Raw genomic sequence first — 13000 nt, 5'->3', positions numbered from 1 at the left:
ACTGTTATCCAAAACTGAAAACTTAATCAATGAAAAGTGAAATAGTCTGCATCTCAACAAAGTGGAAATGTTTATTTTAATGGAAAACTTAGACTATCCTTGGAACAATGGTCACATGTTTAAAAAAAAACATTATAATGACGGCTAATGTTGGGACTTTAAGGACAGATTATAGTATTGTGTGTTGTTAGTATGTAATTCAGATTCAATTCAGTACATATTATATTGTTGTTGTTATCTAGTGCCTTGCATTTGGCAATGAAGCCATTAGCAGTCGTGCTTTCCAATACTTTTGAACTGTAGTTTCTTCTGATCTTAATGCTTCACAGGTCTGCAAGTGGTCTTCATTCATTTCTGCTGGATCGTTACACAGGACACATATGGGTGAAGCTGAGATACCTATTCTGCAGAGATGACTTGCTAGACAGTCATGATTTGTCAATAGTCTGAAGGCTGCAACTGCTGTTTTCCTTGGTCTCTGGGGGATTATATCTGGGTTGGAAAGTAGTCTAATCCATTTTTTGTCTTTAGCATTTGATTCTATTTCTTGTAGGTATGAATGAGAAAATTTTGTAGTGATCAAGCGTTTTATTGAGGAATATGAAAAATTAAATTTAGACTTTTATTTTATTGTTGTGCCTTTCTTGGCAAGTGTGTCTGCGGTTTCATTCCCCATGACTCCACAGTGTGCTGGAATCCATTGGAGACAGACAATCTTATTAACTTTTTGGAGTTGTGTTAACATTTTGTAGCATTCTCTTATTTTTGTTGACTTCTTTGTAGCATTTGAACATATTCCCTGAATTGCAGCTTTAGAATCTGAGAGAATTACTGTCTTGTTATATTTATTTAAGGGAAGATTTAATAATTGTCGGAGAGCAATGTGTATAGCCTCTATTTCACTATCATAATTTGTTGTGCCTCTGCCAACAGAATGATAAAAGGAAAAATGTGTACATGTAACTCCAGCTCCAGTAAGGTTTTCTGTGGTCCCTAAGCGGCACATGAGGGAAAGGTCGGTGGATCTAAATAACATCTATTTAGTCCTCCTGGCTAGGTCTGAAGGACCCATTGACCAACGACAGGTGCGGTCCCCCTTGCATAATGGGAGTTTACGTCGGGTGATATAACTGCCACATTGTAACAACTGGTGCCCATTAAGAAAACAGTTACATGAAAGTCACAACATACATCAGTATATATTATTAAATTAATAGTTCTGTACACATTTAGACAAATTCAGATATATATATATATACTGTATATGCAAATGTTCAAACTTTCCCAAGGGAATGTAATTCCTGAGTAATAATGAAGTTTTGTATGAAAAGAAGGCTTACAGATAGGGTTGCCAACTCTTCTGTATTTCCCAGGATCTTCCATATTTGCCCCTAATTTTTAACAGTCTCCGGACTCCCGTATTATTCTTCTCTTCAAGCATTTCTCTCTCTTATTTTTGCATAATGTAAAATTTTTTATTCTAAACATTTAATTTTGCCGTGATTGATGATTCATATGATGAATTTTGCCGTGATTGATGATTCATATGATGAATTTTGTTGTTCAAGAGATGCATTAAAATGTGCAGTGTTTACAGAAAGTGATGCTTGTCAGAAATGGGTTTTAGTGCTCACAAGTTTAAAATCAAATCATGTTAATGCTATAAATTTGGAAAAACCGACCACTTTTGTTGTAAGCATACCAAATAGTAATGCTCTTACAAAGAGGGTGTTTCATCTCATGAATAATAATTGGACAGATGTTCGAAACATGAGCATGACACATCAGAGCTGAAACCTGCAGTCGACTTCAACTATTAAGCAAGACGAAATCTGTTTCAAAATACTCTTAATTTAAGCCTAGCTGCCGAAGTGTAGAATGAAGTTGTTTTTAGTAACTGAACCGAATAATTCGTTTATATTCTATGTGAAATTTTGTCGACTCCTTAGTCTCCCGTATTTTCTTCAAAAAAAGTTGGCAACCCTACTTTGCTCTTCTAGAAAATGAAATCATTCAGCATTCATCAGATCTTTATACTGGATTGTGTGATTTGATTCATACAAATTGTTTTCAGCTTCCTCCTACAGTACTCATCACCAGAATAAATAAATTATCATTATCATTATTATTATTATTATTATTATTATTATTATTATTAATAATAATATTATTATTATTATTATTACTCAGGAATATTAGCTTACAAATTTGTAACAGTTGGAAATTATTCTTCATGATGAGAATACTCTTGTGACGACAATCTTTTCTTCTAGTCCCATGGGCATTGCTCTTGATAAGTGAAGTTACTTAAACTTCTTGCCGGTTCCAATCCAATCCATATTAAAAAAAAAAAAATCATCGAATAGTAAGTCTCTCTTCAAGAGAGAATTTGTGGCAATAAAATTTCTTGTTTTTTTCAATGCACTTACAGTTTCATCTGCCACTTTTTTTTTTTTTTTTTTTTTTTTTTTTTCCATTCTTACATTTTGAGAATATTTTCCTGACTGCAAAATCTCTTCTATTCCTAAAATTAGCTTTCCTCAAGCCTGCAGGCATTCTTTTATTTACTTTTTTGTCAGGATTCAGAATCTGCAAGACTTTCACGCTATCTTTCCTTCTTTTGTTGTCTATTTTGCTAATACGTTCTCCTTGTATTACAAGATTAAGAGTACAGTACAATCTGTTTATGTTGTTGTTTCTGCTGCTGCTGTTGTTGAGGGTTGTAGTGATGTAGAAATACATCTGACTGCTTTTCATCCATTTTGGTTTCCTTCCTTGTACATTACTTGAGTAGCTGAAGCCAGAGCAATCTAGAGAATTATTCAGATGGGTCTCAAAATAATAAAAAATCTGGAACTATTGCATTATCTTCACAACTAGTTCCTTTCAACTACTCCTGCATGACTGGCAAATTTCGTTGCATTCATAGGATTCACAGTACTTCTTTCTTTCCAACCAAGCACCATTTCCACTGCCATCTTGCCCCTGACCTGAAAATATGAACAATGATTTAAAATGTCGTATTTTGATGGAGAGTAAGATAGCCTACATGAATTCAAAATTAACGTTTATATTATCAGAATAATGTAGATATTAATGATAAACATTTAACTTCAGTTCTTACAGTTAAATATGTACATTCTTAAGGCATACACTCACTAACCAGAACAAATTCATTCAGTGTGTTTGGATTTTTATTCTTTGTACTATTTTAAGTTGAGCAGTGCTCACTTGGTCGTATGTATCGCCTCTGTCTGATGACTGGATGCTGTCCAGAGGATTCTAGATGAATTTCCATATGGGTCAAGATCAAAATAAAGAAAGTCTGACAATTTACAATTGCAAGGCCTCCAATTGTAGTAATATTGAAGGCACAAATGAAATGGTTGAGACTAAGTTTACCTTGTTTTTCTTTCTTTTACTTTCAAAGCTAACACAACTAAAAATACATCCTCTTCAGAGCTACTCCTTTTATTTCCAGGTTTGTTGCTGTTGTTGACTAATGCTACGGATCTTGGATTTCTTCCATTCTCCTGCAGGCATCCCAGTAGTATTTGGTGAGCTGCAATGGTAAATCAGCACCTATTTTCTTTATTGCTGGGCACTGTAGCAAATGTTTAGTCCAGAACATTACAAGAAAGAAATGTTCATCTAGCAGTAAATAGAAACACTATTAAATGGTCAATTCGAAAAGGCAGACAAGTGAGCGATACTATAGTCCCATTGCTCTAATTTCCGGCAGCCAATCGCGTTGCAGGTCGCCTACATTTAAACGTGTGCGTCTTGTGATTCGCTGATTCATTTCTTAAGGCTCGATAAATACTTAATATAATTGCCCACCATTTTAGCTCTTTTTTTGGCGTTCGCAGAAAACACACGACGCTCAATTATTTGCTAAATTACATTGCGTTTGATTTATTATCATAGGAGCTACGACATGATATTGTTTAACAGTGCGGCAAATAGATTCCTCGTATGGTACCTCAGCAATGTGAGAACAAAAATGGCGAACGATACTACCTACTTAGACTTCATAGAGACTTTACTTTCTAAGACGTAAGCAAAGGGGCGGAGTCAAGCTGGAAATAACAGCATCGGAACTATATAATAAAAATCAAATAAGCTAAATGAATCTGTCCCAGTTAGTGAGTGCATACCTTTATAACATTTAACAATATCACATTGTTAACGCCAGTAACAGTTGACAATAATACAGATTGTAACTCATAATTTACAGATAGCATATGCATCTATTACATATATTCGTATGTGATTATCACAAAAAAACATGGCTTCTTACCTGGTGTTAATATATGTAGCTGTTTTAAACACTCAAAGTGAGGTACAGAAAAATAACTGCAATCAACACACACTTCAAAACGAAGATTTGATGGTCACAAAATGCAGTCAATGAAATGCGAGGTTTCTGAATTGTCTTCAAACACTTGTTTTGATTGGTCGTTCACTTCCGAGATTTTGCAACATACTTTGGGATCAAAAAAAAGAAAAACTCATCAGAAAAAAAATAATTCTTTTATTACTTAATTCTAACATACCAGACTTTGATGTAAGCCTGACAATATACTTCAAGAACGTGCTATCTACACTATCATAATAATAATAATAATAATAATAATAATAGTAATAAAGGCCTAAAGGTATCCCCGTAACATGCCATGAAGGCACTTGGGGAGCATGGAGGTAGAGCCCCATGCTTTCTATGACCTCGGCACTAGAATGAGGTGGTGTGGTCGGCACCACGCTCTGACCGCCTTTTACCCCCAGGAAAGACCCGGTACTCAATTTTATAGAAGGCTGAGTGAACCTCGGGGCCGTTCTGAAAGTTTGGCAACGAGAAAAAATTCTGTCACCCCTGGGATCGAACGTGTATGTATGTAAAATTTAAATTATACTTCACTTAACGACGCTCGCAACTGCCGAGGTTATATCAGCGTCGCCGATATGCCGGAATTTTTCTCCCGCAGGAGTTCTTTTACATGCCAGTAAATCTACTGACAAGAGTCTGTCGCATTTAAGCACACTTAAATACCATCGGCCTGGGCCGGGATCGAACCCGCAACCTCGAGCACAAAGGCCAGCGCTATACCAACTGCGCAACCGAGGCCGACTGTAGCCTATGTATGTATGTACGCATGTATATAGAGACGATGAATGTATGTACGGATGTATAGATATGTTCATATACTGTTCTCCAACCATGAGATCAACTGTGAAAGGAATGTGCTTACTATTGCGTCACCTATTGGAACGAAGTAGATAGATAATATTACCGTTATAACGTCAGTTTAAAAACCATGTTAATCTCCTGGTCTTTTAATCTCTCCATAATAATAATAATAATAATAATAATAATAATAATAATAATAATAATCAGCATCATCATCATCTATACCATAACATATGAATTCAGATTCTTAGATCAAAAGCTAATATATTAATTTTATTAAGTATGACTCCTTATTTTGTAAAATTGTTTTTGTTTCGAAGTTCTCTAATGGAACACTTTCATTTACATACGTAGGTATCTACAACAGAATTAACTTTACTTTAGACTTCTGACAGCTCATCAGCCGCATGTCTTATGGTCGCTAACCACGTGGGTTATGGGTTGTTATCATGGCAACCATGGTTAACCTTGGATGTAATCAATCACCATTTGACATTCCCTGTTCTCTTCACCTCAGCTTGCAGGCAATGCTGCCACATTATCGAACATATCATACTTCACTAATTGATCAGCTCCTAGAAGTAGCAGCAAGTTGGCAACGTTGCCATGACAAATACTATATGTTACAAATTTAGAACATGGCATACAAAACTGAACCATAAGTTTACAAAATATTAAGTTGAAAATAAATACGTTGTTGTTGTTTTCTAATGCCAGGCGTATGACAATAAAGTCATTTGACCTCTTGCACTCCAATATTTTTCAAAAATATTAAACTGGCAAGTTGTAGCCGATTTAAGTGAACACCATATTTTAACGTTTTGGTGGCTACTTCATTCACACACAACCCCCAGAATGTCTAGAGGACCACACCTGCTGTTGTCGACGGGTCCATTGGACCTAGCTGGGAGATCTTGTTGATCACCAGCTTTCCCTCCTTAAGCCACTGGAGGACGATTTTAGTGCCATAGCAGGTCAGCACTAGGAACAGAAAAGTAGGCAGGGTAGGAAGGAAAGTGAAATGAACCCCTAGGCCTCGAATGCTCTAATACTGTCGGGGTCGAAGAAAGTAAGAGTTCAGTCAGAGGACTGGATAGGAAAGGGTAAAGAGGGAATTAGGTATTGGATAGAGGAAAATTATACCAAAATCAGTCATTAACTCATCAAGCTGACCAGTGCTAATTGATGAGTAGCCCCTCCCTTTAGTTCAGCTCGTAAAATTATGCTTACTAACAGCTGCACCACGGGAAGGTAGGGATGGGACATTGGGTATTTGTCCAGGTTGGTTCCTTGAAGCCTTCAATGGGAAGGATTAATGGCTCTCCTCCCTATATCCGACAGATACCCTTTTGCAGCCAAATAAATACGTAAAAAAAACTAAAAATTCAAGGAAAAAATAGATGAATACACAAAACTATGGAACATAATAAATGGAAACTGTGAAGAAGAAATATGGAATTCAGAGAGTCCTAATGACACCATAACATTAAAAGAATTACTCAAAATATTCAGTAGAGTATACCCTATTTCCTGTTTAATTTTTTGCATGCTTTTATTGAATCTCCCAGTATTATTTGATATGAATCCTTCTATAGGTGCTCTAGTCAATAAGAATTTAACTGTTTTTTTTTTAAATTATGAGATCTATTCAAAAGATTAGTCAATGCTGTATTTACAGCTTTTTTTATTCCTAGATGTTCTAGTAGTTATCATGATTCTTTATATACCTAAATGAAACAAAATCACATCTGACCAATGACAATACAATTATTCCAACCAACAAATGAGGAAGTAAGGTCCAAGTAGTAGATTCACTACATTATAAAAGATAGCTTTGTTCATTAACAAAGATGAATAAAGTCAAAATTCTAAATCGTGGTAACAGATGTCATTACTATGGCAACAACTGTGGAGACTCCTGGTAAGAGTGTGAGAAAATATTTTTATGCTATAAATTCAAAATCTGTTTGTGTAACAATACTTGTCACTGTACATCTACAAGGCAGGAATTAAGTTGAGAATAGTTGAGAAGAGCTAATAGTATTCAGCTCTGAACAAACCAACATACAAATTCTAAAATAAAATAAATAACACTTACCTTTGCACCAGAAGCATCATTGATGTAACAAAGTTGGCCTGAAACTTCATCGTAAGCCTCATGCCAGCCTTCAGGTACCGGTACGTATTCGACTCCCTTCTGCTCAACTGCTTCTTGAGGACACGTATTCGAACCAAGAGAATCTATGCTCTCCTGCAATGAAGAATTATTCCCATGATGATATTCGTTTAAAAGTTGCTTATTTTTTCTAATACTATACTATGCAAAGACAAACCAAACCCCACTGTTTGCACAATGTTTTGTTTCTTATCTCAAATATTTGAATGTCAGATATTCTAAACATTGTTAGAAATTATGACAATAATAATAATAATAATAATAATAATAATAATAATAATAATAATAATAATAATAATATAATAATAGCCCATTTTGCTGATGATGTTGCTATCCTTAGTAAAGGTAGGCCTACTTGTGAATCAGGAGCAGAATTGAATATTTTTTATGAAAAAATTTCCACATGGTGTAAGCAATGACGAGTAATTATGAATTATCAAAAATCACATTTAGTCAGATTTACGTACTTATAAGAGAAACATAGTAAATTATCCAGTAACATTACGTGGCCCAATGGTACCAACATTTGAATCTGTCAGTTATCTTGGATTAGTCTTAGATAGCAAACTTACTTGGCATAAAAACATATCAGCTATTGTTAGGTTAGGTGGGTCTTTAAGGAGTTTTAAAGGCCTCCTACAACTCAGCCTAAAAGGCTTATTGTGAATCCCCATTGGACTGGACACTAGCATTGTCTTCCAAAATCTGTTCCTTTGACTAGCAACAATATTTTGGCTCTAACATTAGTACAACATTAGTTGTACAGCTGTCAAAAAAAGTGGCCACACTTGTAAACAGCGAATATTTTCTAAGTCCACTTCATCACGTTGATGTTACACAATGTTCATGCTTGTAGAAGCAGTTTCGGAGCTATGGACGCATTAGATATCTGCATCCCGTAGAGTAACAGTAGAGTGCTTGCTTAATGATTCGAAGGTTGTGAGTTCGAGCCTTGTTCAAGTTATCATTTTATTTTGTTATCGTTCTTTAGCAATATAAATAATATTCAAGTTAGCATTCTTTATCGATATATATAATATTCAAGTCATCATTTACATTCTGTTATCATTTATATTGTTATCGTTCTTTAGCAATATAAAATAACAGCCAAGTTATCATTTATATTCTGTTATAATAATAATAATAATAATAATAATAATAATAATAATAATAGTAATAGTTTCTTTTAACTGGCAGAGTTAAGGCCATTCGGCCTTCTCTTCCACTTAACTAGTTATAGTTCTTTAGTGATATAAATAATATAAATTTAATGTTAGATTTGCATAATACTAATGTTAGTTGTTTCTTCTTATATTATTACATTATACTATCCTCAAACACAATAAAATGATAAGGAGTGACGAGGATTTGAACCTCAAACATTGACATCTAAATTCCGACGTATTTCTGACTGAGCTATGGGGGCACAAGTGAAGAAGCATATGCGGAAAAATTGAACCAATCCCCTCCAAGACGTCCTGATGATTTGTGGAAGCTCGTCCAGGATGCCATGGCTGAGAAAAGTCACTATTTGAAAAGACTAGTCGATTCCATGCTCACTCGACTGCAAGATGTGTTCGAGATGGGAGGAAGATGGACTAAATATTGAATAGTGGCTTTTTGTTTCATTTTTTTAACTTTTGTTTGAATTTTCTAAGGCAGACACCAGTAAGTTTGTTTTGTTTATGCCACGAAAGATATTTTTTGTTAAGAATAAAATCTTTCTTTCTTTCTTTCCATTTGCAGCCATAATGTCATAATAAATAATGATAAAGTCATGGTAATACATTCATGAACCTGATGTTAATTACTAAAACAATCATAAAAGAGACAGGAGCAATTATATTTTCTATCTCTCTTAAAAACAAAACAAAAAAAAACATAAAAAGCACTAGGTTGTAATCAAACGCATGACCTCATGAATATCAACTTAGAATGCTACCATTATGCTACAACAGTAACATGCAGAACATTTTAATTCTAACGGTAGATATCAGGCAACGTGGTCCAGCAAATGTAACATCGCCTGTCTCCAAATTGTAGTGAAGATACCCAAAGGGAACTTTGCTTCTAGAGAGCGGTCACTTTTTCTTTTGATAGCTGTACAATAAAGTTCACATAATTAACAAAAATAGTCACAATGACGATGATGGTAGTATGAGAGGGGATGGTAGTGGGCATAATACTTACAAGTTTCTGCTGCCTGCGAGGAGGTTTCCAACTTTTCTCGTGGGATTTTAGGTTGTAGTAGTATGTTCTTCCTGCAGAAGTTTGGTACTCCTGCCAGTCTTCCTTCAAGATTTTCACCGGTTGATGATCAGGTGATGGAGAGGGTGGTAAACTGTATCTAGCCATTCTCTCCGATTCCACCTAAAAAGAAGGTAAAGGTTTTGAAATAACAAAGTCAGAAATTTGTTTGAAACTTAATTAAGCTTATTATAATACCCGACTTCAAATCCAACTTGAAAAAAAGAATAGAATAACAAGAAAAAATTGTGTTATTAGTTTAAAGAAATGTCAACTAACTAGATCAAAACCTGAATTAATATTACTATAATAATTGAAGAAATAAATACACCGAATTATTTGGGTTTCAACATGTCAGACTTTCAAGAAAAATATATGGTGATTAAAATCTCCAATTCATTGAAGTAACAAGTATAATTCACAAAGATCTCGAACTATTTCCCATGCAAAAGCGCACAAAGAGTAGGCCTATACAAATTCCTCAACAAGTTTCGTATGGTATGATAGCGGAGAAGTAAGGACAATATAAAAAGCATATGAGAATAAGTGAGAGCAGCAGAAATGAAGTTTGCAAGAACTACAGGATGCATGTTGCATGTTTTCCGACCAACTCGCCAACTATGATTTCGGGAAATGTTTCACCTCCTACAGCAGGAACATAGGACATACATAGATGTAAAAATTGCGTAGTGTCCCGAAGATCATGTGTTTGTATAACATCAATCATTTACAAATGGCCTTACAAGTTCTTAAAGACTCCTTGGGCATTTTACACAATCATTTGTACAATAATAACTTATGTATTTCGCTCTTCTTTAATAAAAACTAATCATAACATGAAGGTAGCTGTCCATTGATGCAACAGATGTTCATTATAATGTTTTGCAATTATTAATTATACATACTGTATATACGGATATTCATAAGTCCGTGAAAGATTTTAAAAGTTCACAATAAATAAACTACGCAACAGATGATAGTAATTCTTACGATGATAGAGGGAGAAACTCTAAGTTTTTTTTTTTTTTAAATCCCGCAAGTATAGTTTCCATAGTTTACCACTAGGAGACAGTAGTGGCTTTCATTCTATGTACATGTCAACATATTACAATCAACCGAAGTCACAGCAGTGCAGAAGATCCTAGAGACTAGAGTGGAGTGGAGTGGAGTGGAGGCTCAAAGACAGTATCCTTCATAAACTGCCACAGAAAGTCACATGGAGATAAATCCGGGGATCGGGGTAGCTACCGCATTAATGCGTCATCTTCTTGTCCTGTTACCATTTCCACTTTTGTGGCAAGGTTTGATTGAGATACCCTCGCATGTCTTTCTGATGATAAGACAGGTAGCCGTCTTGTTGAAAAATGTAATCATTACTCCTCTCTTCCTTCAGCTGTAGAATCGACCAGTTTTCCATCATGTTCAAGTAAATCCGGAATTACCCATATAATTCCCTGGTACTGGTGAAAGTATGTGCTGCCTTCTGAAATTCTGCCTGAAATTGTTGCTGCAGTCATAAAGGACAAGGTTCACAAAATAACTGCTCATCTTTACTGAAAGTCATATTTGCCCTACTATCTCCTAGCAGAAATCTATGGCAACTATGCCATTACCATCATAAGTTGCGTAATTTATTTGTAATGGATTTTTTTACTGTTTCACGGATTTATCAATGACCTTGTATAATATTTTACTTTATTTTATTCAATTATTATTTTTGATCTGTTGATTGTTACATGATCCTCTGGATTTACAAGTAGGCTGAATCTTTTAAGTGATTTGATTTGACTTGAAAAATTAGTAACTTAAATTTTGATGAATTAAATATGTCTTGATAAGTGACATTAACCTTAAGTACCTGTATACTGTTTACAGTAATATTAACTATGTATGATATACTGAACAAATAACTGCGAATAAATATATCCATCAGTATAAACTTAGGCCTATATTTGCTTAGTTGATAAAAGAAACGAAACTGAAACCTGTAATTCCAAATAAAAAAAATAACAGAACCCAATGATTACGTGAACACAATTTTAGTCTATTGTTTTGTATTTTATTATATCACTATTTAATATTTTTATTGCATTTTATTTTTAATCATTAATAACTTAAATCCACCTATATACAGATGACACCTGTTACTTATTAAATAACATCTAGTTACTTGCAAGTAGATTATGTAACAATCAACAGATAACAGCACATATACATACACTTTGACAATAATTATGCAGCATCTAATGAACATTCACTGAATTTCATGTTACACCAAAACGTTAGATATTTAGGCAATTGTGGAGATCAACTCCACAATTGATTATCGAATTTTTTTCTGAGAACCCTCAATTTTTACCCCCTTTTTCAAAAGAACTTATAAAAAAAAAAGCAACGAGATGATCTAACCTGACCTAACCTAAATTCTGACTTGGGCATCAATCTGACAAACACATCAATCTCTTTTACGGTACCTTAATAGTTTGGTCCTTTGATGCCTAAGTCGAAATTTAAGTTAGATTAAGTTACGTTAGGTCAGGTTAGGTCATCTCACTACTTTTTTTTTCTCACAAATTTGTGTATAGTACCTCTGATATACATATTTAGAATAACACTGAACTATGCCCAAGGTTGCGGGTTCGATCCCAGGCCAGGTCGATGGTATTTAAGTGTGCTTAAATGCGACAGGCTCATGTCAGTTGATTTACTGGCATGTAAAAGAACTCCTGCAGGACAAAATTCCGGCACATCCGGCGACGCTGATATAACCTCTGCAGTTGCGAGCGTCGTTAAATAAAACATAACACTGAGTGTCCATATTTTAAAAATGTGTTCTGAGAAAAAGAAAGAAAATATTTACTTGCTCAAAACATAATTTTCGGAGTTTTTAGTGCCTATTGTATAGTATATAATTTTTTATTTCAAAAAGTTACTAAAATATAAAAAAATCCAATACCGTATTTAATTAACCATACTTCATACAGCATGTAAAAAAATAATCCAGTTTGGTAGCTTAAAAATTGTAGAATCCTTTACATTTTGAATAAGGCTATGTAGTAATGTGCTAAAAATCGAAGTGTCAAAAATCAATTTCAAAGTATGAGTGTTTAAAGAGCACAACCATTTAAATATAATGTCATTACTAACAGTTCCAAGTGTGAGTCCTGGATCTTTGGTGACATAATTATAGATTAGGGTCTGTAGATTTATTTTTGCAGTAAAACGGAAGTGATTTTTGATAAAAAATGATCGAAATTTCACCCATCTCCCGCCTTAAGCATATCCAACTGAGCAATATCGATGTCTCACCAAAGAGAAGATGCAGAATCATCAAAATCCTAGCCCAAGTGACAATGGTTATGAAGGAAAAAGATAGAAGAAATAGTGTA

At 34.4% G+C, this 13000-nt stretch overlaps 1 protein-coding gene and 1 long non-coding RNA gene across 3 annotated transcripts in view; one reads left to right on the top strand and one right to left on the bottom strand.

Moving 5' to 3' along the window:
• The window catches only part of LOC138691274 (rho GTPase-activating protein 12-like), an 87072-nt gene that overhangs the window by 60651 nt on the left and 13421 nt on the right, over positions 1-13000 (bottom strand). For both annotated transcript variants that reach the window (XM_069813110.1, XM_069813109.1), the window contains 2 exons: positions 9555-9734; positions 7287-7439 (listed from right to left, as the gene is read on the bottom strand). In XM_069813110.1, the coding sequence (XP_069669211.1) occupies positions 7287-7439; positions 9555-9734 (333 nt within the window). The remainder of the gene's footprint in view (positions 1-7286; positions 7440-9554; positions 9735-13000) is intronic.
• Positions 1-13000, top strand: part of LOC138691276 (uncharacterized) — a 30984-nt gene that overhangs the window by 5340 nt on the left and 12644 nt on the right. Inside the window, exon 2 of the long non-coding RNA XR_011329790.1 lies at positions 3482-3570. This is a non-coding gene — a long non-coding RNA (uncharacterized lncRNA). The remainder of the gene's footprint in view (positions 1-3481; positions 3571-13000) is intronic.

Source organism: Periplaneta americana, chromosome 16 (genome assembly GCF_040183065.1).
Source record: "Periplaneta americana isolate PAMFEO1 chromosome 16, P.americana_PAMFEO1_priV1, whole genome shotgun sequence".
Taxonomy (NCBI): Eukaryota; Metazoa; Arthropoda; class Insecta; order Blattodea; family Blattidae; genus Periplaneta; species Periplaneta americana.
The sequence above is the reverse complement of the archived record's forward strand: the minus strand, read 5'-3'. Positions and strand labels throughout refer to the sequence as shown.